Source organism: Camelina sativa, chromosome 6 (assembly GCF_030686135.1).
Source record: "Camelina sativa cultivar CO46 ecotype springtype chromosome 6, ASM3068613v1".
Classification (NCBI taxonomy): Eukaryota; Viridiplantae; Streptophyta; class Magnoliopsida; order Brassicales; family Brassicaceae; genus Camelina; species Camelina sativa.
Genome location: NC_141885.1, coordinates 25,558,283 through 25,581,352, shown reverse-complemented (window position 1 = coordinate 25,581,352; position 23,070 = coordinate 25,558,283). Strand labels below are relative to the sequence as shown.

The following is a 23,070-nucleotide window of genomic DNA, read 5'->3' as shown; positions in this document are numbered from 1 at the left end:
GATTTTTGACTTGTAAGTGTTAATGGCATTTAAGGTTTAGTCCAGAAACTGAAGAAGTAAATTAGTCCTTGGTAACGCCAGACCAGACAACTTAGAACAACCTTCGTTTTAAGTATGTAACACAATTTTATTTTTATAAATTATACATGAATAGATGGGAGACTTGAGCTTCTAGCCTATCCCATTCAAGTTCTTACAACGTCTCTACTCTCTACCATTTCCATAATAAAACCCAAAAATAAAAGATAAAGTGGAATTTTTTCCAAGCTAAAAAAGATCATAGAGGTCTCTAGTTCGAATCATCATAAGGACTCAACAAACTGAGGAACTTGAAGCTCAAGTTGTTGCTTCATGACACAGTTCATTAACCATCAAGATTCCAGAAATTCCATTCTTACAGGTAAATTCGCTGCTGAATGTCCAAATCCCTTTCTTTGCTGCGAATAATGCCGTCACTGTGTCTTCTTCGCACCCTATGTATATCGTTTTTGATGTCTCCTTTACCTTTTTCACTCCACTTATCACCTGCAGATTTCCCAAAAAACTTCAACAGTGTTTTCGATTCAAATGTGGAGAACTTGAACGAAGTGGTAAACTAATACTTACATTTCCACCAGCGGATTTGATGATAGCAGATGAAGTTTTGATAGCTAACTCAATGTTAGGTCCAACGCATATGTCATATCCTTTAAGCAACGAGTTTGGTCTAGCTTTTGCTCTAAGAACTGTGCTTTTTAGATCAGTATCATATTTTAGCTGGTAGTCTTCGTCGTGCAGTATGTGTGAAGCTTCATCTATTAAGAAAAAAATAGTATCAGCATTAGAATTCATTAGTAAGTACCCATCAAAGAGATAATTCATAAGATGTTTGTCTCATCTTACTAGCAAATCTTCCTCTTCGGAAACTTTCTTTCAACCAACTTGGTGATACTATCCAAGCCCTGCAAGCAAGTATGATGGACCATAAACCTCGTTACTCCTATGTTTTACGCATAATTTCACTAATATGAATGTCAGTAAATTTGAGACTAACCCAGAGCAAAGAGCAGTGCAGAAATTTAGAGTTTTCCTGACTTTTCCGGTGACAATATGTGTGCTCATTGTACCATCCAAGGTCACAACACCACCAAGTTTTCTTATTACCTGCACAGAATTCAGAAGACAACATAAGGTGAATAGAAAACACATCTAGAAAGCACATGACATAGAAGTATATATATACCTCTGTCAACCAAGCTCTCTTATTTTCATCACAAATGTCCATCAACAAGATTCTATAGTCTTCTCCATTTGGACGAGCTTCCACGTCTATTCCAGTCGTCGCTCTGCATTGTTCAACATTGTTTCTTATGCAAATTGGGGGCAGAGAATCCTTAGTTATATCCATTTAGTAGGAAAAATCGTCTTTTGATTGCTTTGCAGAGCTGAGAGTCAAATCTATTTTTGCTATCTCAGAGTCATTATTCTGGTTTGCCCTAATCCTTTTGGATTGCAGAGAAGACAGTGAAGCTTCCCAAGATCTCTTCAACCCCGGTGTGGAACATTTGGTCTCACTATCAGCTGTGGTAGCTTGATCAGAACTCACGGTGTTGTATTCCTTTCCTGTGGTCGAGTCTATTGGACTTCTGATACCAGAGAGACCTATGGCACATTATAACAGAAACTTTAGAGGATTTTTAACAAATTCAAATGCTTCACGATGTGGTATTACACAAATTAGCATGCGTGAGTTACTTCATCTATTCATAGAAAAGACAATTGAAACAAAATAAGGGTCTTAATCATAGAAAATACTTACAGTCAAGATAAACGCTTTCACCAAAGCTCTCTCCAAGTTTAACTGAATCTCCAGCCACAGGACCTTTGCCATTATTTCTGGCTGACTGTGGAGATCCCTCAGACTAATTTTTCCATGAAGAGGGAATCTCAACGTTTGCAGGATCAATAGATGATTCCTTTTTCAAATGAGAAAGCATGAGGGTTGAACCGCCGGGAAAACACAAGGCTTTTCGAATATTAGACTTAATGTGCAACCTCTTTGCTTTTCCTTTGTGGTCTACCTCTGCTAATTTTATATATCCCTGCACAGTTTGTAAAGAGTTACAAGAAACCGAACATGAGAAGATAGTTTAGTTAGCATCCAACAAACTATATGATAAACTCCAAGAATAATAAACATGTAATCACCTGTTTAAGCCAGAATCCTTCAGATTCGTTGTCTGCCCAACAGTATATAGTTCGGATGCCAACACTATGGAGTCTCTTCATTAATTCTTCATAGATGAGTTTACCAAAACCCTGAAAATGCAGTAATTAAAACCCATCTTTATTTTTATTTTGATGAGGTTCCTAGCAATCTTTGGTAAAAGTGTAAAACCAATTGCAGAAAGAAGAGAAAAAAGTGTACAATTCTATAAAACACTTAATCCAGGTATGCAAGATCTAGACATTTTTACTATTAAGCATAAGACCTTAGGTAAAGCATTGCTCAATAAGAGATATTACAATTTCTCAAACTGTTGCCAATAGGAAATGCAGAAGTTTATATGGTGAGTTACAACAGTAAGTGTCAAAGAGTCAGAGCAAAACGAACCTTTTTCTGGTGTGTGTATGTTACAGCAGCAAGAGGTATCTCAGCATACTGTGTATCAGCAGGGACTATTTGATAGGTGATTGCAGCCAAGATCTAGAAAAAGCACACGCCAAATAATCAATTGAGATGCAGTAAAGCAGACAATCTAAAACGGGATGCATTGGTAGATTAAATCAAACAGATTCTGCCTATTGGAACAAAACAGCAAACTCCTAAGTGCATAAGATTTTCAAATTGTGAAAAGTTCATAGAAAATACATATCTTTAAGCTGCTTCTGATGAAGAACTAACGAGAGAAAATAACCAAAGGTTCTTAATTACCTCATCTGAGACTCCACCAAGCGTGGACTTCAAAACCAATGAACAATACTTACTGCAATATAAAGTGCAATTTTCAGGTACAGCATTAGAAAATGGGTTCCAGTCTCAACAGGAGTCCAAGTTGAAACAAGTAAAGAAAGGTTATGAACTTATGATAAAGAGAAGATTTATACCCTTTAGAGACACATCTCTCAAGAAACGCAGATTGTTTCCCAGTGTTTGAAGCGTATCTCATGTCAGGTAACTCTTTGCTATATAACCTCAACACTTCCTGAAAGAGTTTAAGTTACTAAAGTTAATGCCTTTATTTCTCATAAGAATCAAATCAACTGTCAAGTGATTTTGGTTAGAAACCAACTTACCTGAAGATGAGAATTGGTAAACTCATCTTCATCCCGAGGATTAAGAAGAAGAAACATCTGTTCTTTCGGATACGCAGAAACCATTGTATCCTTCTCTGCACAAAAAATAAAATAAACTACTTAAGCAGCAGATAAAAGAGAGAACTTTAGCATTTGCTACACATTTTTTTTTGCTATAGAAGCCGTCTAAGATTAACAGATGAAAATGAATTCAATAATCAAATTCCAGGACACGAACCTGAGATTTGCACTCTGTTGTTCCTGGGAAATTTGATTTCCAATGCTTTTAAGTCCTGATTCACAGGTGAAATTCTTACCATCCACTGCGACCTCGTAATCACCTTTGAGAAATCAAATTAAAAACACACGACGGTTCATTTGACTGACACGAGTATCGGGGGAAATAATAATAATTAAATCGAGGGCTTTGTGAGTGTTCTTACCGATAGGGTAGACAGAAGAGTGCAGCGGCGATGCTCTCCTCTTCGGCGCCATAGTTAAGTTTCGAGCGGGATTTCGAAATTTATTACTTTGCAGAAAAAATGAAAAATACTGAAACAAAACGAAACGTAACGTCGAATGTATAAATACATTTAACAAAGGACATTTCAGTAATTAATAGTTAGTGTAACTTTAATGGCCAAAAAATTACTTTGAGGGGATAACTGATTTGGGTGTTCTTAGAGCAAAAATATTATTAACATAATGTAAGATTATTAGTTTAGATCTTTTTTTAAGAAACTGGTTATTGGGAAAATATGTTTAAGATCATATGATTTAATAATATAATAATCTAAACATATTACAATTTTAAAAACTTTAAAAAATAACAATTAAAATACAAACTTAAAAAACTTATACTAAAATTCAAAATACAATACCAAATTTTTATGAAACAAAAAAACATTAAAGATATAAATAAAAAAAACAAACAAAACTTCCTCCAAACAAATAAATGTTTTCTCCTTTGCAAAAAATTGTACTTATTCACGAGTTGCCACGTCATCCAAGAACTGGCCCAAAATCAGTTTTACATCAAAAACCAACAACATGTTCTTAGTGAATATTTACTATATTCTCAATTTTAATTAGGTTAAGAACACCCAATCAGTTCTGCCAGATAAGGAAATAACATAAAGGCTCTGTTCTACCCCAACGCGCTGCGTTTTGGAACGTTTTCGAGTTCATATAAATGTCAAAACGACGACCTGTGGAGTGTGGAGGAAAGACGAGAGTTTCGTATCTGAAGGAAAGTCATAGTCTCGTTCTTTTTGGGGCAATTTTACTAATTCGGGTTAAAAATTCAGAAATTATGTCTGAGTTCTGTTGATAAGTGTCTCAGGTTGGTGTGGTTGGTTGACAATGACATTGTCTGCAAGTGCAAACACGTATGGTAAAGATCACGAAGGAGCTACTATATTTGGAAACAGAGGTTGACAACAAGTGCTTCCACTTGGTGAAGTATGTTCCAAGAATCAATGCGTCTTTGCTTGTAAAATCATTAATAAACCAGTGTTGGTAGAGAACTGAACATTTCAGTAGTTGGCAAGTGAAAAGCTTCTTACATCTGAGAGTATTGATTGGTTTCTCTTAGTCTTAAAGCCAAAGCAACATATATTGATTCAACTGCCTCTTTGTAGCCATCACGGATTAAGTATAACCAACTCTGAACTCTTCTTTTAAATTAGCTTTCTATGGAAATGTACTTTTGTCTCTTTTTTGGTGAAGCAATGCTAGTTTCTCATATCTCTTGAAAGTTTACATTTGTTTTTTTTTTTTTTTTTATGTTTTTACATTTTTGTGAGAACAACAAGCTGAGAATGAACATCATAAAGGTACAAAGTTACAGAAAATTACAAAGGTACATTGGTGGTGGCTAAGATAAGATACAGACCCAAACTGCTCTGACTAGTTTTAACAACAAACCAAAAGCCTCTCTCTTATTCAGCGAGGCTGGTGGATGTTTCTGGGAGCAGCAGCAGCAACCCTCTGGTTTCCCCATTTGGCTGGCTTCTCCGCATACTTAGCCGGTTCTACATACGACCTAGGACTCCTGTTTCCAGTTGATTTCCTAATCATCTCACCATTCTTTCCTAAGCCTTGATGATCAATAGATAGAACAAAACAATTAGTCTCACACAAATTCAGAAATCAAACCTGAATATTGGGAAGAATCAAAACCAACTTACCAAATTCAGAAGGTTGTGCATGGTAATACATTTGTCCATCGAAACCTTGATCAAACTCAGCAGCAGCATCATTGTCAAAGAAATCTTCCATGTCATCGAAATCAAATGATTCTGGGAGAAGATCAGCTACATCGACCTGATGACCTCCACCATTCTCATTCTCTCCGTTGTCATAGAAACCATCTGCACCTTGGTGCTGGCTGATCCAGTAGTCATGGTACCAAGTCGAAGTCGTCACCAATTGCCACCACTCCGGTGAGAAATCTTCCACTTGTCGTACAGCTGCTGGAATAAAGAGAGGTGCGTCGGGGTTTAGAGTAGATCGTCTTCCTGATACCATCGCCATTCTTAAAAACCTCTAGATCTACACACACAGAAGAAGAAAACAACACATGTTCAGATCAAAATCCAAATCCAACTGCTCAATCAATCACAACATAGCTTAATCATTTGCACATAGTTTCAATAGATCTGTATATTTTTCCGATCAGGTCACTTGAGATCTAAAGATAAATCAAATCACTGATCATCATCACATATGTTCAAAACTAGTCAAACTCATAGATCAACACGATCATCACAAAGATCTAAAACCAGAAGATACAAATCACTTGATTCATCCATCAAAATCGAGAAGAAGAAGAAGATGATCTTTTTACCTTTGGCTGAGAAAATATCTGCTGCTACTTGCACAAGTTGATTTTGTATTTTTGAAGAAAGTGAAACGGATTAGGATCAGAACCTACGCTGCGAGAAGATGAGAAGGAAGGAGTAGTTAATATATAAAGTGAGGTTCGGTGACGAAGCTAAGGTTCGTAAAGTCGTGAGCATGATTAAAAGATGAGAGACAAGTGGGTAGGTCTGGACCCATAGCTAACATGGTTTTGAGTAAATCTGCCGTCCACGTGTTGACGCGTTACTGTTGGCTTTTATTGACTTTTTTTTTTCTGCGTTCCAATCCTGTTGGCTTACTCACACTAAAAGTTAAAATTATTTTTATTCTTTTTTAAAACAATATCTTTAAATTCGGTCGGAAGAGGATAAGGTAGGACTTGGAAGAACCTAATCCAGCATAAGCCCATTATCTACCTAATGGGCCTAACCCACTCATGATTTTTATTTTAGTTACTGAGTAGACATCGCTCTACTCTTAAGTCTTAACTAAATACGGTAGGAATTGTTTAAGAGATTGTTGGTTACATATTGTAGTTGTTTAACTAGAGGTAATCTCTGTTTAACTCGATCGATAATTAAATTTCCAAGTTAGTCTTGTGATCGATTTAGAGGAGGAAAATATCTCAGAGGAGATTATTATTGATTTTAAGGATGACTAGGAATATTCAATAGTGATGTTATTTTCGGGTTTTGGCTTGATCTGATGATTGTGGGGTCTGCCATATTTTGTCAAGTGTGTGTCACTCAGTCACTGTAACTGGTTTCGTGCAATATCAATCATTCAACTTGTATTTGTTTAATGAGGAGTTTGATTTAATTAAAGAACATCCTTGGATTAGACCCATATGATAGTTTGTATACTTTCTTTAAGATAACAAGAGTAGGAGATTACATGGTTGATGGTTCTGTTATCTTTTTTTTTTTTTTTTTTTCCATGCTAGATCGGTGTGGTGATCTGATTTAGAGAAGTTATCCCTCTTTTAGTTATTGCAATATGGTTCCATCGTTTTCGAAATTTAACTCACATTGAAATTCTTTTTAGCATTTGCTAATTTGCAGATAGAATCCCACATAATCCACTCTTTTAACGCTCGTGCAGTATTATTATAGTAGTATTCTCAGCTTGTGCTTTTTAGCATATTGTTTTCTTTATCAATGTTCTCATCTTCTTGCTAAACTATCTCACTGGGAGAAATGAGATTAAATGGTGTCTAGTATTGTATCGTCTTACTCGTACCAAAAGTATATTCTAGCATATGCCTTCGTCTTAAGTAATGTGTGTGAACATGACATAATTTGTAGGACATCAAGTGTGAGTAAGCTAGTTAAAGAGACTAATTAAAAGTGCATTATTGGTTTTGATCTTGATCTGAAGTTTATGTCTTCATGAATAAGGTGCCATCTTTGATAGTGACTTTTACTCTAATTAAGAACTTGAGGGATATGATTGTGTAACAATGGATACAATAAGGACCTTTGTATAAAAATGTGAAAGAATAAATTAGATGGCTTATCTTCTATTCTGTTATGAGTTCTGAGCTTGAATGGTTGTTATCACTTATCAACAATAGAAGAAAAACTAATTTCAATTATTTTGGTATTTGTATGCATTTTATTACCATGTTACAAAAAAAAAAAACATATCTTAACAAGTTAGTAGTAATGTTTAAAAGTCAAAGAGTCAACAATATATTGATTTTCTTATAAGCAGTAGAAATCAAAAGTAAAAGATACTGACAAATTCAGGCATCAGTAATAAATCTTAGGGCATCCACAATGGGAGGATATATTTTTGGGGTTCTAAATTTTTTTAATTAATATAATTTGTATTTTTGGTTGAATAAGAACTTTGGGTATTCTAATTAAAATGTACCCCTCCAATGGTGGGTTCTAATGTTGAGTCTCTTAATTTGAATTTTTTTTTTGAAAAGAAATAAATTAAAGTACAATATGAAATTATTGCATATTAAGATTGATGTTTATAAATTATTGCATTTGATAAAATATTAATCATAGAAAACATTAAAACATCATAAAATAGAAGTACAAATCATAAAAAGTGAAAATGATTAACTGTATCCTCCAAATTGTATCCTCCAAAAGTGAAAATGATCAACAAGAATGAATTAGAGAAAAGAAAAGCAGTGGATGTAATATCAATGAATACTTCTCCATCAACCCTCACTCTTTAAACCCTACACCCAACTGAACGAGAGACCCAAAAGCATGTAATAATACTGCATGCAGCTGAGACACAGAAATCTGTCAAACACATCACCAAGTAAAAGTAACGAATGAGAAAAAATTCATGCATGAAAGACAGGACAACCACAAATCTTGGTGCTGCTCAGAACTGCTCTGCCACTTTTAAAGGGCAGCCACAAACTCACTGAAGCAGCTCTTCCGGAATCGATAAGTGCAAGACCTCTCAAATCTTGCTGCACTGAACCATCATCTTTTCCTGTTTTCAGCTTTAACTACTTTAGTACATGTCTATTGCAGAAGATCCAAGAAGGAAAGAGGAATGAAAACCTGAATAACAATACATGTCTAGATTTCTGCATAAGAGAAGCTCAGATTTAAAGATGGTCAATGCAAAAACAACTTTAGTGGACACATCCATCATAATATGACTGTTCCAGCGGATATAGTCAGCAACAAAACACAGATTTGCATAACAGAGCATTGAACAATCTGAAGGTAAGTACACAAAGAAAAGCCCTTAGACCATAATATTTCACAAAGGGTTTAAGCACATTCCTCTCAAGTCAGTCTCAACATATAAGTCACAGAACCTAAAAAGCATACTGGATATATATATATGGTATGTCACAACACAAACTAATCGAAAACTTTACCTAGAGATTGAATAAGAAAACATCACAGGCTATATAAGTTAAGCTATCGCAGCACATTCTACAGAGCAACTGTTATAAGTAATAATCTCAAAATTGAAATAAAGTTGTACAAAAAGACGCAGGAAACAAACAAACAAAAAAAAAAAGCTCAGATCCAAGCTACCGTGAGTTAATATCTTTGGACAGATTATGAAAATGAACAATCAAACAAGGCTGCTTAAATCGTTTAAGTGGACAAATCGGGAAAATAAAAACGAAATCCAGAGTATTCACTCTCTGCTTATATCTCACCATCATCCCACAAAGCAGCTCAGAAACATTGAGCATGCAAATGTGATGGATCTCTCTGCCAGCAGCAGAAACCGAAGAGAGAAGGGATGGTAAAAAAGTATCCCAATTGATATAACTAATCCTACACAATGTACGCAATGCAAAGAGAAGAAACTCAGCACGAGGCGCATGGTTGCTACATTGCACAACTAAAGATATCAAAACTGACTCCAAAACTCTTTGTTTCTCCAAGTCATACAGGAATCTCATAACTAACGCATATTAGAAGGTGGAGCTTGGTTGGTTACACAGGCAGACACAATCAACAAGAGATGAACAAAACTCAGAGAATCGAAAGCAATAATCAGAAGAAGATAACAATCAATGAGAATTAAAGTCAGAGATACCATGGTTAAACCCAATGGAGAATTTGCAGGGAATCGAAGCCCTCTCCTCGAACCATCACCCTCTTTCTCTGCTTCTTTATCCTCCAAAATCGCAAGGTGCGATGCCTAGTGCTAAACAAGAAAAACAAACCATCAAGCCTATACCTTTCTACATATTAACTCATCTGAAGCCGAAACCATCAGTAATTTGAACTAAACAATGGTTTACAAAACTCCTTAAATCTTCTAGATATGAAGAAGCAATGGCATGATCGAGTATCGAAGGCTACTCCATCAAAACCGTGGGAGATTGAAAAGAATTACTTACATGGAAACATTGTAAGTGAGAGGGATAAGATAATTTGAAGAAGACCAGCGAGATGTCCTCCAAATTGATGCACAGGAACAACATAGATCCCAGCTCCACGGTTCATGTGTTCCTCATACTGACCAGGATTCAATCCGGGAACAGCATAGATCCCAGCTCCACGGTCCAACGATTTCAACCGATTAAATCTCCTCCAAAGAGATTTGCGAAAGAGAGAGGAAGAGAAAGAACACAATGCCAAAAAAAAAAATTGCTCTCAATAAAAAATTTTACCCAACCATGCGCCAACACGTCACAGTCTCTAATCTAAAATCGAGTATACTAAATAAGAAGAGCTCTTCTTCTTTTTTTTTCCTTTCTGATTTATTTTTTTCCTACTTTTTCTTAAAACCTCCCCCTTAAAACCTCCGTTGGGGATGACTTTACTACTACTATTTAAGACACAACACAACACAGTAGAAGTTAGAACATGAAACAACCAATGAAAAAACAACAGTGGAGAAACCGCGTGGATCTTGTTGATTCGTTTTATCATCATCGTGTTGAACGTTAAAGTTATGGATAAAAACAAGAAAAAATAATAACTGCCAAAATAAAAAAAAATAAAAAAATTAAAAAAGAAAAACGCGTTTTACTTAAAACACTCTCTCCTCCTTTTCCTTTTCCTTCTCTATCGCTCTCTCTATAAACTTTTCTTCCGACTCACACTTTTGGATCTCTCTCTAGGGTTCGTGTGAATCGTGTGATCTCCTTCCTCCTCCTCCTCTTACGACTTGTTTTACATATTCGAAGAAAGAGGAGATCAAGAAGAAGAACAATGAGCCAGTACAATCAACCTCCCGTTGGTGTTCCTCCTCCCCAAGGTCCTCCTCTTTCTCAATTATTTTTCTCTAATTCCGGTTTCGTATTTATCAGTAATTGATAGAATTGTTAATTTTATCATCAGATCTGTTTGTGTTTTTGTTGATTATGCTGAATTAATGGTTTTTTTTTTTTGTGTGTGTGTTTGGGATCTGAATTGTAATTAGGTTATCCACCGGAGGGATATCCAGCACCAAAAGATGCTTATCCGCCACAAGGATATCCTCCTCAGCAAGGTTATCCCCCTCAGGGATATCCTCCTCAACAAGGCTATCCTCCTCAGCAAGGCTATCCTCCACCATACGCTCCACAGTACCCTCATCCGCCGCAGCATCACCAACAACAGAACAACAGTCCTAGCTTTCTTGAAGGATGGTTAGTCACTCACTCACACTCCAATTTTGATTAGTATAATTTGACTTTATTCCCTTATCTGAATATTTCATTAGAGATTCTTAGGAATCAAAAATATGTGCATGTGCTACAGCTAGAATATTCCTCTCTCTATATCTTGACTTTTTTTGTTTGTGTGTCTGCTTATTATGTCTTTGCTTCTTGCTTTTTGACATAAAAAGAGTGTGATTCTGATGTTGTTTTAGTGAATTTTGCTTCTAGCATGTACTGGTTACTACTACATTGTGTGTTTGAAAGCAAACTAGATTTGTGATTTTGCTTCCTCTTGTTTTGGTTTTGTGAATGTTTGTTTATATGAATACTTGAATCTTTACTTGAATGTTTACTTTTGTTTTGCAGTATGGCTGCACTGTGCTGTTGCTGTCTCTTGGATGTTTGCTTCTGATTGTGGAGTCTCTCTACATTATTAAAAGCTTCTTCGGGATTTGATTGTTAGAGGGTTTTTTTGGTTAAACAAAAAAAACCTTTTAATTGATTTGTGGGCATTTAAAAAAAATTTGGATCTCTCTTTCGTTTATGTTTTATGTTCTTCGGTTCATAACATTAACTATTCGTCTCTTTGACGTTCTCGCTTAGTTTGTTTTTTTTTTTACAATGGGAATGTAAATTGGTGGGGAGACACTATTCTATGCCATAGTTTAATTGCTTTTAGAAAAAAAAAAAAAAAAAAAAAAAAAGTAATCTCTTTTGTTCATAATTCATATCTCAACCTCAATGATTATATGTTCGTCCATATATCATTGAAAGAAATAGAATCGATTCGCGTGGAACTTTCACCGAATGTGTATGGTCTTCGATCCACATGGCCACATGGGTTGGTTTGGTTCCATTATTGCTGTTTCTTAGGTGATGGTTTTAATCAGGGAGAATAAAAGATTAGTATGAAAATGATATAGCAACTGTTATCAAGGGGAATGAAGATTAGTAATTATAAGTTATTGCAACTAGTACAAACATTATCATAACAATCGCGAAAATCTATTTAAAAAATCCAAAACAGTCATGACTCATGAATAAGAAGCCTAATTGGTGAAGTCATAATTACGAGAGGAAGACTCAAGAAACGTAAATGCATCATCAGGCGACGACCCATACCGTTTTGTTTCGCCGTTGACATAAAGAATCAAACCGTTTTGGTTCTTTCCCCCGACAACAATCGCATTCTCTTTCTTAAATCCGTTTGTCGACATTGATTGAACACAAGGTTTAGTTTTGTCGACACATTCTACTCGACTTGGCTTTGGATAATAGAAATCGGTTGGGAAAAAATTGAACTGAAGAAGACCCGACATTGAAATCAAATCGAGCGAAACTCAACAACTTTGTGAATGTGTGTATAAAAGTATTTCTCGTGTGGTTCGTATTCCTTTTATTTCGTTATATATATATATATATATATAGAATATGGAATAAGGGGTTCAGAGTGATTTTGGGACTTTGAAGTTTCTTGGGCTTTACGAGTTTTGCTTGAGGAAAAAGTCTAGCTTGGTTAGGGTTTGAAGAGTCTTTAATCTGATCTGCTTTTGACGCCTTTGACATTAATCACGCATCTAGAAACAACTAGAAGAATAAAGCAACGATGGTTTCTAATTTTTCTTGTTTCCATATTAGTTCACTCGAATTTTCATAAATTCCTTATATTTAAATATGAACATTTTTTTAACTTATCTTATGGCTTATGCATAGACATCTACAAATTGAAAACCACATGAATCAAGAATATAACCGTCATCGTCTGGTCTCCAATTTACAAGAAAAAACAGTTGATGATCCCTGGGATATTGAGAGTTAGGAACGAAAGCTGAGGGTGGTAATGAAGTTGTATATATATGACCACTAATAATGTGCTCTGTTTTAGTGTTTTGGCCTTTCGGTGTATGTCATTTGTTTTTGCATCTGTTTGGAAACGAGGATAAGACGACCCTTACTTAAATACAAAATTTGGTCCAAAGTCTCATTGCATCCTTCTTGAGGTTTAAGAATTGTTGCAATGTATGGTTACATTTTCACGAGTAATAAATCCGAATCGCTAAAGTCGTGATGTTTTCGATCTTTGAAAGCTCCAAAATCCTGGCAGATGAAACTGAATTTTGAACTGCAATATCCATGAAGCAATCGTTTATTGATTTTTCAGGGAACAAGGTTTTGTTAAAAGCTTGAAGTAAGAGGTTCTCTGTTGACAAAGCTTCTAAGATCAGTCCTATTACAACAAACAAACCGAAATATTTGGAAAGCTCAAAGATCATGACCGCATAAAAAGATATATTATTATAAATTACCTGATTTAAGCTCTCTATTTCCTCTATATATGCATAGAAGATTACGCTTTGGATTTTACAACAACTCAGTCAGATATCTAAAAAACACAATCATCATATCCCTTAATGATATTCAAACCATGAAATCATCACATGCATCTCTCGTCTGCATACTATTGCTTTCTCTATTGGCTCTGCATCAATGTATGTATAATTAGTTGTCTAGCTCATATATACTGTTTACTAAATATCTCTTTGCTTTAGAGCCATCAAAAAGTTGAGTTGATGTGTGTTTCAACTTAAATATGTAGGTGCAAGGATAGGAAGATCAAACAAAGTGGATATGTCTGCATGCTTCCTTGGCGATTGCAACAATGTTTTCGAAGGCGGCTGTTATTGCTGCCCCAAAACGCCAGCTCTTTGTTGGGCTGAAAAAGATTACTGCACCACTTATTGTCAATCTCAAAGCTAAAACCCTTTGATATACTCATCTACATCTACATGTTCCATTTTTAGATATACACCTATTGTCATTTGTGTTCGCATCTGTTTAATGACGTACAAGAATAAGAGTATTCCATATTACACATACTACTGGACCCAAGTCACATGACCCGATCTTGAGGTTTAAAGATCTTGTAATCGTTACCATATGTACGGATACTTCGTTTACAAGTAATATACAATAAGATTCGTATTGATGTTTCTCATTTTTTTCATAATATGGCCGGGAGTCTCAGCATTTAGACTCTATTATTAAGACTTGTGACAACCGACAAGAAGGGCACTCTTGCCATTTAAGACTTCTAGTGGCCTACAATGATTAAAATCGTAGCTAGTATGAAGATTCGAACTCTAGTCGTCAATCACATGATGATTCTTTCAACCACTTAACCATATGCATCTCTTTGGAGTAGATTAGCATGTTCCCCGCACAAAAATGAGATACGCACAAATCAAAAACTGTTTTGTTGTTGTTAACTCTTCTAATGCTTGATGAATCCGAATCCTTAAATATGCGTCATGCTCTCGGAGATGGAAGCAGAATCCACAACTGCAAATGCATTAAGCAATCACTTTGATTTTCCAAGGAGACAAGAGTTGTTATTTAGTTAGAAGCTTTGATTGTAAGAGTTTGTCTTTGGAGGAAGGAGTACGTAGCTTGCAAAAATGTTACACTAGAGAGATTCCAAGTAGGGAGCAGCTCTAAGTCCAATATATATATTAACCTTATAAAAGTTTCTTCAAATACTGAGAAGGCAACAAAAATAGAAAGACTTTCTTAATTTGCCTCGTATCAATCTACTGCAATTATATAACATCTTCGAATGACAAGAGATAAAGCTATAAACTAGTCGGTTCGATCAAATTTTGTTATCACACACAAATTATTTTTTAAGACGAAAGGCGGTCACGGCCGTACCAAACCAAGTAGTGCGTCTTACGTTCTGTAGATATTTTTTCCCACCTTTTTTTGTAGCCGAAAAAGTTGAATTAATATTGTTTTGCCAATGCTGTCGATACTTTTAGTTTCATAAAAATCCTTTAACGGAAAAAAGAACACACAACGTGTTTGGCCACGCCGAGGTTAACCACTAAAAAAGGAACTCATGCAAATCTTGAGAAATTTACACAATACAATAGGCCTTTTCGGAAGGAACAAAATATTGATTGACTAATTGAAAGCCTTTTAACAAAAAAAAAAAAAATTGATTGACTACCAAAAAAAAAAAGAGAAGAAGACCACAATTTTCTTACTGATTATGCTTTCGCGTGTCACGAAAAAGAGACATGTCCACCAAACTTTACGCCAAGTACAAAATTAAACCATAGTAATAAAATACCCCAAAAACATCCTCGTAATTACGCACCTATTAATCTAAAATTAAAAAAGAAGATTAGGTTCTTGAGGGATGACTAGACGACCACTGCACCTGCATACCTGTGACGATGTCAGAACCCATAAATTTTAAATCGAATCCAACAAAACACCAAAACAAAATCCCATGTAGTAATCAGACAATTACATTTTTTTTTGTTTCTTTTACTCCAACTATGTTTAGGAGAAAAATCAGCTTTAAACAAAAAAACACTAAATAATTAAATTAGGTAATATTTGTTTCCTACCCAACAGATACGTTGAAACTATTTTAAAAACGGCTCGGAGAGTCATTATAGTAGTAATAAATGTAATCAAACTAATAAAGAAAAAATCAAATAAAAATAAATAAAGAATGATTCATGAGAGTATATATATATATATAAGTATCAAAAAAAAAAGGAAAAAAAAAACACGAAACCACTACTCTCTCCTACGAAGCTTCGTGGAAGCTGCCATGGCTACTCTCTTTCTCTTCCCATTTAATACCCTTCCTTCCTCGTTCTTTCCTCTCAAACCAGAGATCAAAGCCAACAAGAATCAAAACTCATCTCTCTCTCTCTATATCTCTCTTTATATTCTTCTCCGATAATGAAGCTCGCCGCTAGCCTCAGCCGCATCAGCCCAAAACGTCTCTTCCGCTCCAAATCAAAAGCTTCAGTCTCCAGATCTGAGCCTTCTTCCTTCAGCTCAAATGCTTCTTCCTCTTCCTCCGATGGATCCTACGGAAACCTCATCAAACCAGGTCCAACCGCTACTCCCATCAGTGTTCTCCCTCAAAGCTCCGGAGATTTTTACACCGAGCTTGTCCAAGCGTTTAAACTCATCGACCGTGACGATGACGGCGTTGTTTCTAGAGGAGATCTCGCTGCGCTTCTTAGCAAGTTAAGCCCTGAACCGCCCAGTCAAGAAGAGGTTAGCTTGATGCTTAAAGAAGTCGACGGAGACGGAGACGACGATGGTGGTTGTATCAGCCTCGAAGACCTTGCTAGCCGTGTAGCTGGTACGTCAGGCCAAGGATCTGTAGAGACGGAGGAGCTGAGAGAGGTGTTCGAGTACTTCGACGCGGATCGTAACGGGAAAATATCGGCGGAGGAGTTGCACAGAGTCTTTGGAGTGATCGGAGACGAACGGTGCACGTTAGAGGAGTGTGTGCGTATGATAGCGACCGTTGATAGAAACGGCGACGGTTTTGTTTGCTTCGAAGACTTTTGCCGCATGATGGAGCTTCAAAGCAGCTCCTCCTCCAGCGATGAAATGATCTGATCATCATTAGTATCATTAGTATCATTTTGTTTGATTGATGATGGTGACATTACTATATTTGCTCTTTTTATTTTTGTTCTCTTTTTTTTCATATAAACAAATATATTTATTTTACTCTAATCTCTATTTTGCGGTTGGGATATTATTAATTAATTAATTAATTAATTTCGTGACGGCAATTAAGCACACTTAAATCTTTTATAAAAATTTAAACAAGACGTCTCTCTAATGTGAACAAATGTTTCTAGTTTCACTCATCCGTTTGTTGAAAGATTTGTCTTTAGGTGAAACGACTAGTAATTATCTACTAATAACTTGATGATGCGTTTGAGGTGGCTAAAATAAGTAGATGAGAAGGAGAAAGACTAGATCACGGCTTAAAATCCTTACCACTCGAAATCTACCAATCAGCTCTCTCTATCTCCAATTATTAAGCATACATTATCTCTTTCTTAATTAGTTTTTTTGGCTAAATCCTTTACTCATCTCAATCGAATACTATTGTTCTTGAGATTGAGATGATTAAGGACTCAGAGTGGTTCTTGGGTTTATAGTTCAAATTGCTTTTAAATTGAAAGCTAGGAGTCTAGGACCAATCAATCGTCTCACTTTAGAAAACTTCAATATTCTCAGTAGAAGATAAAATATTCGTGGGAAAAAAAAAGTATAGAAGATAATATTCTCGTAAGAATTTGTATTCATAATGTTATCACACATTTGATGTAAATTATTATGGACTATTGACTATGTTGGCTTGAAGATAGCTTCAAAGTGCAAGCTATACTTGAAGTTATGGAATTAGAATTAGTTCTATTTAGGAGTTATCTAAATATGTTAGATTACCGGTTTAGAATAAGAAAGTTGTCAACTCTAGGGTTGAGCAATTCTTATAAATATCAAGAGGGTGTTTCATAAAGAGGTGCGCGCCTTAGGGTTCACACAAGGTGTGTGGCGTTGGCCCATCAGATACAATTGTATGATGCAACTTTTCTAGCTAATGAATTCTGGACTTGATCCCGGGGATATAGGTTATCCGAACCTTGTTAACAAAGTTTGTGTCTTCTCATACTTTAACATATAGATCTAGCCACATATAAGTCTTTTATTTGGTATCAGAGCTATGTTCGATAGAGGTATGTTCTTGTTTCGGGTATGGTCCTGGATTTGTGGCTAGAAGGAGAGAACCGAAGCGAAAGAGAAGAAAAGTGTTCATGATGGTGTAAGGAAGAGATCGAGAATTCTGATTTGTGTGAAATTTCAGAATCCAAGTAAAGACAAAGCAAGGTTCATATAGAGCTTCAATGTCTACCAGAAAAAAAAAGTGCAGAGAAGTTACAGATTAATGAAGAAAACTATTGCATCGCATCCGGTCCTCTGTTTGTTGAGGGTGAAGAGAAGAACAAAGACATTTCATGTTTGGATGATCAATTATGAATAAGATGATGGAGAAGTGAATTGACATAACATGGAAGAGAGTTTGTAAAATATATATATATATATATATATATATATATATATATAGAAGAAGAAGCCGATGTTTTTTGTTTTTTGGAGATATATTTGGTTTCAAGGTTTAAAGGCTTCATGTGGGATTATGAGTAGAAGACTTGGAGGAAAGATTTGGTTTACTGTGGCTGATTGAGGATGTGAATTGAAGGCTTGACTTCGAAGGGTTGTGAAGATCAAGTGGAGACACTCAAATTATGGATACATGCCACAACGGTGGGCATAAAAGTTTCAAAAGATGGAGAAGAAAGATGAAATTGTGTTGAACTTGTCAGGAGTTTATAGAGTCATCGTCAGATTTGTTACCGAAAATAGGAGGATCATGTTATATTACCGACTTAGGTTTGGTCAGAAGAACCTTTTACTGGGCCAATGTTTGATTTAATTAGCCCACGATCGAAAAGTCTATTGTGAGAAGGTGATTGAAAAGTGTATTGCAGCTTCTAAGAGACATAGAGAGAGTAGTCGAGAGTCTTCTTCTCTTCGTTTCGTCAACCGATAAAGGCAATTTTAAATCCTGGATTTCTTAAACTTGTCAGGATTTAGAGTTCATGATTGGCTCGACGAAAGGTCTTGTGGCAACGTGAGAAAACATCGGTGGTTTAAAGGGTTGAAAGGTAAGGATGTAGTTGTCTTTGACTAAGAAAAGAGGAATTAAGGTTTATAACAAGATTGGCACAAGTTCATGAAACCATTAGAGAGAGACGAAGACTAAGATATTGCTAGCAAAATAACTTTTTGGAATTGTAAATTAAATTTGAAATCAGGAAAGAAGCTCTTTTTTATGGAGTGAAACGAGGTGACCGGAGATTTGCGGTAGCAGCTAAGTTGCATAACCGATAGTGCTCATTGGATCTTCAGCTGAAAATCTTTCAATTGTGGTTGAGAAGGTTTGGAAGTAAGATATTTAGTAGTAAGGATGAAAGGCATCAGAGAGTTCAAAGAAGAAGACGATGTGGATGGTTCAACGGTGTCGAAAGGGTCACTGGACAATGCAAGGTGTTGATTGGAATCGCATAGCAAAGAAGTGTTTTTGTGAATTGGTGGTTGATCAGTTTTGTGAATTGGTGGTTGATCAGTTTTTGTGAATTCTAAAAGAAGAAGCCAGTCAATGTGTTACAAGCTTGTGTGGGGTATGATTTGGAGATTTAGAAGTTTCGTATGTGACTTTTGGGATTGTTGTTGATTGTTCGTTTCCTCAGGTGAAGTCAGCTGACGTATTGTTTGATTTGTTGTATGTGTGTCGTGGCTCGGATGTTTGCCTTATTGAGACACACAATCAATAAGAGAGAGAAGTGAATTACCTGTGTGTGGACTGTGGAGAGCATAGAGTCTCCATGAAGAACAATCGAGATGGTGAGGGTTTGACTAACCAGAAGAAACTGACGTGAATCATCAGCTCTATTGAAGAGGGAAACAAGAGTTATTCCACTCTAAGCACCTGCACAAGAAGAAAGAAGGAAATAAAAATTCATGAAGAATGAGAGCAAGAGGGAGATCTGAGATAGAGAGAGTATGACAAAGCAAACTGAAAGCTTGTGAAGATTGAAGCAATGAGAGAGCAAGGGAACTCACCAACGACTTCTGCCAATGACGTGAAAGAGATTCACAAACCGATCGAGAAGAAGGAGCGTGTGGGATCAAATTTCCTAGTTTGACCTTTGGGAATTCAGCTAATGAATCAAGAGGGAGTGTTGGAATTTGATTCATTGCTTAATCCTACAAAAGAGAAACAAAAAGAAGAGTGAACAGATGCAAGAAGAAGAAGAGGAATCATAAGAATGATGAAAGGAAGAAGTTTCCGGGATTCAAGAACTGTTTTCTTTCTAGGGTCGGTACTTTCTTCTTCGGTTACTATTGATACAGACCTCTTATTGAAGCTACAAAAGGTGTTCTGAAAACTTGAGAGCGAGATCTTTCCAATGTTATAAAGATTGTCATATGATTCCTTGTGGTTTATTGGGAAGTTGCTTTCAAAGTTGGAATGCTTGCAGGTTGCATCATTCCGGATCTGTTCTGGGAAAATAGCCGTAACTTTCAAACCGTAGATGGAAATCGTGATATGTTTTTTCCCGTGTCTTCATATGACTGTTATTGATATTCCCACAAAATTTCATAATTTCCTGGGTTGGTTTGCTACTCCATTATGCTCTGCATCAGAACTGATGAAAAATGCAGAATTTTAGTTGTCTCAAAACAAGAAGTTGTGAAGAAAATATATTGAAGGTTAGATTGGAGAGCATAATTTCAGAAGAGATGATCATCTTGTCAGCTTGTAAACATGTATGTGTGATTAACAAAGTTCATAAAGAAGATTGTGTGGTTGAAGAGATTAAAAGAGATCACAAAGAAAAGTTAAGTTGTTTGGGAAAAAAAGGAAGGGACAAGGAGATATGATCTGCATCATCAAGGTTGAAGTATTTGAAGATTTCTTTTGATGAAAAAGGACAAGAGGTTCTTCTCAGTTACTATCATAAGTTCAGTCATAAGTTTTCAAAGAAAATTTGCAAGGAGATATAGAGCTCATTTGAAAAAAATCCTATGAGAAGCTGATTGGGATCAATCTAAGATGTGTCAGCTACATTCACAAAGACTAAAAAGACTAAGGTGAAGTCTCTATCGATTAAGTCTCCGTTGAGATTGTGGGTATTAAAAGATTTTTCATAAGTTGAATCTTGTTTAAGATAAGCATCGAAGAATGAAGGCGATGAAGATAGTGGAAGTCGAGCATGTTCCCAGGAGTGAGCAAAATGTGGATATTTTGACTAAAGCACTTGGAAGAAACAAGTTTAAAGAAATGAGAGATCTCATTGGCAGGAGAGTTTTTGAAAAAAAAAAGAGTTCAAGCTTAAGAGGGAGAATGTTGGCATAAGCTTGAAGATAGCTTCAGGTGCAAGCTATACTTATCCTACCGAGTTATGGAATTAGGATTAGTTCTATTTAGGAGTTATCTAAATATGTTAGTTTACCGGTTTAGAATAGGAAAGTTGTCAACTCTAGGGTTGAGCAATTCTTATAAATATCAAGAGGGTTTTTCATAAAGAGGTGTGCGCCTTAGGGTTCACACATGGTGTGTGACGTTGCCCCATCAGATACAATTGTATAATGCAACTTTTCTAGCTAATGAATTCTGGACTTGGTCCCGCGGATGTAAGTTATCTGAATCCCATTAACAAAGTTTGTGTCTTCTCATACTTTAACATATAGATCTAGCCACATATAAGTCTTTTAGACTATACATCATACATGTTTTGGTCGACGTTCTAATTACAGAAATATTTTTGGTCAACAATCTCTTTTCATGTACTATTAACTACCGAAAACGTTTCACACTTTCTAACGATGTTTGATTGGTGTATAGTTTTAGGTACAAAGGAAAAAGAATAATGGTAATTAAATTTTGGAGGGAATATGTCCACAGCATTTGTCAAGAGCAAGTGCACCAACCAACTGTACTCCACTCTCGACTCGTGGTCTAGAGTGTATGGACCCTCCCCATCTTCAATGTTTCTTCTTCTTTTTCTTTGGTAAATATGCGAATATATTTTACTTTTACAAGCAATTATTTACTCAAAATCCTAATAGAATCCGCCGAATTCTAAATTGGAAGTAAACGAAAAAAGATACATGCACCACAAGGTCCAACAATAAAAGCCGACTCGAATCCTAACCACACACATACGTGTAGAATGTTCGAACCACCACAAGAATTTTTAATTGGTTAGTTAGTAAATGGTCTTTATCAATGCATTTAAATTTGTAGGAAGCAACGCGTAGAAACATGATTGAGCTTAAAGAATCAAACTCCCTGCCGGAGGTATAAATGCTTTCTATGAATTCTTTAATGTTAAGGACGACAGAAATAATATGAAAGTATAGTTCAATAATACTTTCATTTCTATTATTAAGTGTTTATGAGATTTCTGTTGATTAGAATATAGGGTACAACTCCACATGGTTCTCTTTATTTAGTCAGCGAATGGTATACTTAATGACATGGAAATGACTCAACGAGATTAACTCTCGGTAAAATGATTAAATTTTGAATATTCTTACATAGAGTTTTATATGTTTCAAACAAGAATGATATGGTATTTTAGATTTTGGTTTTGCACTTCTCAATAATAGTGGTGTTTTGGATCTATCGACATTGATGTATGACTTTTCATATAGCTACAAAGTTTGAAAGTTCTTGGGATGCTTCCTCGTCTGCTCACGCATATATAAATAAATACACACATTTGTATTATTGTATACTTGGCTGCTTGTAATATCTTCCAAGTTCTGAGAAGTGTGAACGTGTTTTGGCATTTTGTTGGATAGAAATAGCCACGAAACATCATCGAGACTGATGGATGATAGGCATGTATGTTCCTTTCAATGTTGTTTAATTGTTGGTATCAAACAAAACAACTGGGATACAAATAAGAACAGTAAAAAATTAGATTCGTAGTTACAAATCCTCACTAAAACTCCCAAATCATACCAACCCTAGTAAGGTATAATTGTGTTGTGAAACAGAGATGTAATGTAATAGTCCATAAGTTAGTGTAATTTTGTACTAGAGTTGGAATTTGGAAACTATTTTGATTGTTGTGTAGTTTACGCGTGCGGTAAAGAGAGAATAGGACAAATGCTGCGTGCGGTGTGTGTGGCTCAGGGAAAGATTAGATCCCCAGGGAAGCTGGAACTACAAAACATAAAACATGAACACGGGTTTCTCTTAACGTCGACATCATCACTTACGGTCCCATACTCCCATTTCTTATCTAACAAAACGAAAGAGAAACCCGTGTTCATGTTTTATGTTTTGTAGGCCTACGGTGAAAAAAGGGCTCATTAGAAGTTCTTAATGGGCCTACGGTCAGGCCTATAATTGAATTCACCTTTTTAATCTCTCACTC

At 35.8% G+C, this 23,070-nt stretch overlaps 4 protein-coding genes, 1 long non-coding RNA gene and 1 pseudogene across 6 annotated transcripts; 3 read left to right on the top strand and 3 right to left on the bottom strand.

Annotated features, from left to right (window-relative positions):
• Nucleotides 1-114: 114 nt before the first annotated feature.
• LOC104793055 (uncharacterized) lies at nucleotides 115-3,789 on the bottom strand (annotated as a pseudogene). Its single transcript, XR_015559600.1, has 14 exons — nucleotides 3,720-3,789; nucleotides 3,515-3,617; nucleotides 3,277-3,371; nucleotides 3,088-3,185; nucleotides 2,915-2,966; nucleotides 2,594-2,686; nucleotides 2,188-2,298; nucleotides 1,799-2,081; nucleotides 1,223-1,641; nucleotides 1,034-1,143; nucleotides 883-941; nucleotides 607-794; nucleotides 407-525; nucleotides 115-372 (listed from the first exon to the last, which is right to left on the bottom strand). The product of XR_015559600.1 is annotated as an uncharacterized LOC104793055 (transcript).
• Nucleotides 3,790-4,872: 1,083 nt separating this feature from the next.
• On the bottom strand, nucleotides 4,873-6,216 carry LOC104793054 (protein EARLY RESPONSIVE TO DEHYDRATION 15-like). Its single transcript, XM_010519335.2, has 3 exons — nucleotides 6,125-6,216; nucleotides 5,466-5,829; nucleotides 4,873-5,375 (listed from the first exon to the last, which is right to left on the bottom strand). The coding sequence occupies exons 2-3, from the start codon at nucleotides 5,809-5,811 to the stop codon at nucleotides 5,221-5,223; spliced, it is 501 nt and encodes a 166-aa protein (XP_010517637.1). The 5' UTR covers nucleotides 5,812-5,829; nucleotides 6,125-6,216; the 3' UTR covers nucleotides 4,873-5,220.
• Nucleotides 6,217-8,112: 1,896 nt separating this feature from the next.
• Nucleotides 8,113-10,479, bottom strand: LOC104793051 (uncharacterized). Its single transcript, XR_015559914.1, has 4 exons — nucleotides 9,983-10,479; nucleotides 9,676-9,786; nucleotides 8,470-8,601; nucleotides 8,113-8,387 (listed from the first exon to the last, which is right to left on the bottom strand). It is a non-coding gene; the product is annotated as an uncharacterized LOC104793051 (long non-coding RNA).
• On the top strand, nucleotides 10,413-11,891 carry LOC104793052 (uncharacterized). The gene is made up of 3 exons (XM_010519334.2): nucleotides 10,413-10,845; nucleotides 11,011-11,218; nucleotides 11,597-11,891. The coding sequence occupies exons 1-3, from the start codon at nucleotides 10,800-10,802 to the stop codon at nucleotides 11,640-11,642; spliced, it is 300 nt and encodes a 99-aa protein (XP_010517636.1). The 5' UTR covers nucleotides 10,413-10,799; the 3' UTR covers nucleotides 11,643-11,891.
• A 1,693-nt stretch (nucleotides 11,892-13,584) lies between these two features.
• LOC104793050 (EMBRYO SURROUNDING FACTOR 1-like protein 4) lies at nucleotides 13,585-14,220 on the top strand. Its single transcript, XM_010519332.2, has 2 exons — nucleotides 13,585-13,719; nucleotides 13,827-14,220. Exons 1-2 carry the CDS (start codon nucleotides 13,656-13,658, stop codon nucleotides 13,985-13,987), a joined length of 225 nt encoding a protein of 74 aa, XP_010517634.2. The 5' UTR covers nucleotides 13,585-13,655; the 3' UTR covers nucleotides 13,988-14,220.
• A 1,295-nt stretch (nucleotides 14,221-15,515) lies between these two features.
• On the top strand, nucleotides 15,516-16,780 carry LOC104793049 (putative calcium-binding protein CML35). The gene has a single exon (XM_010519330.3). It carries the CDS (start codon nucleotides 15,986-15,988, stop codon nucleotides 16,658-16,660), a length of 675 nt encoding a protein of 224 aa, XP_010517632.1. The 5' UTR covers nucleotides 15,516-15,985; the 3' UTR covers nucleotides 16,661-16,780.
• Nucleotides 16,781-23,070: the final 6,290 nt, after the last annotated feature.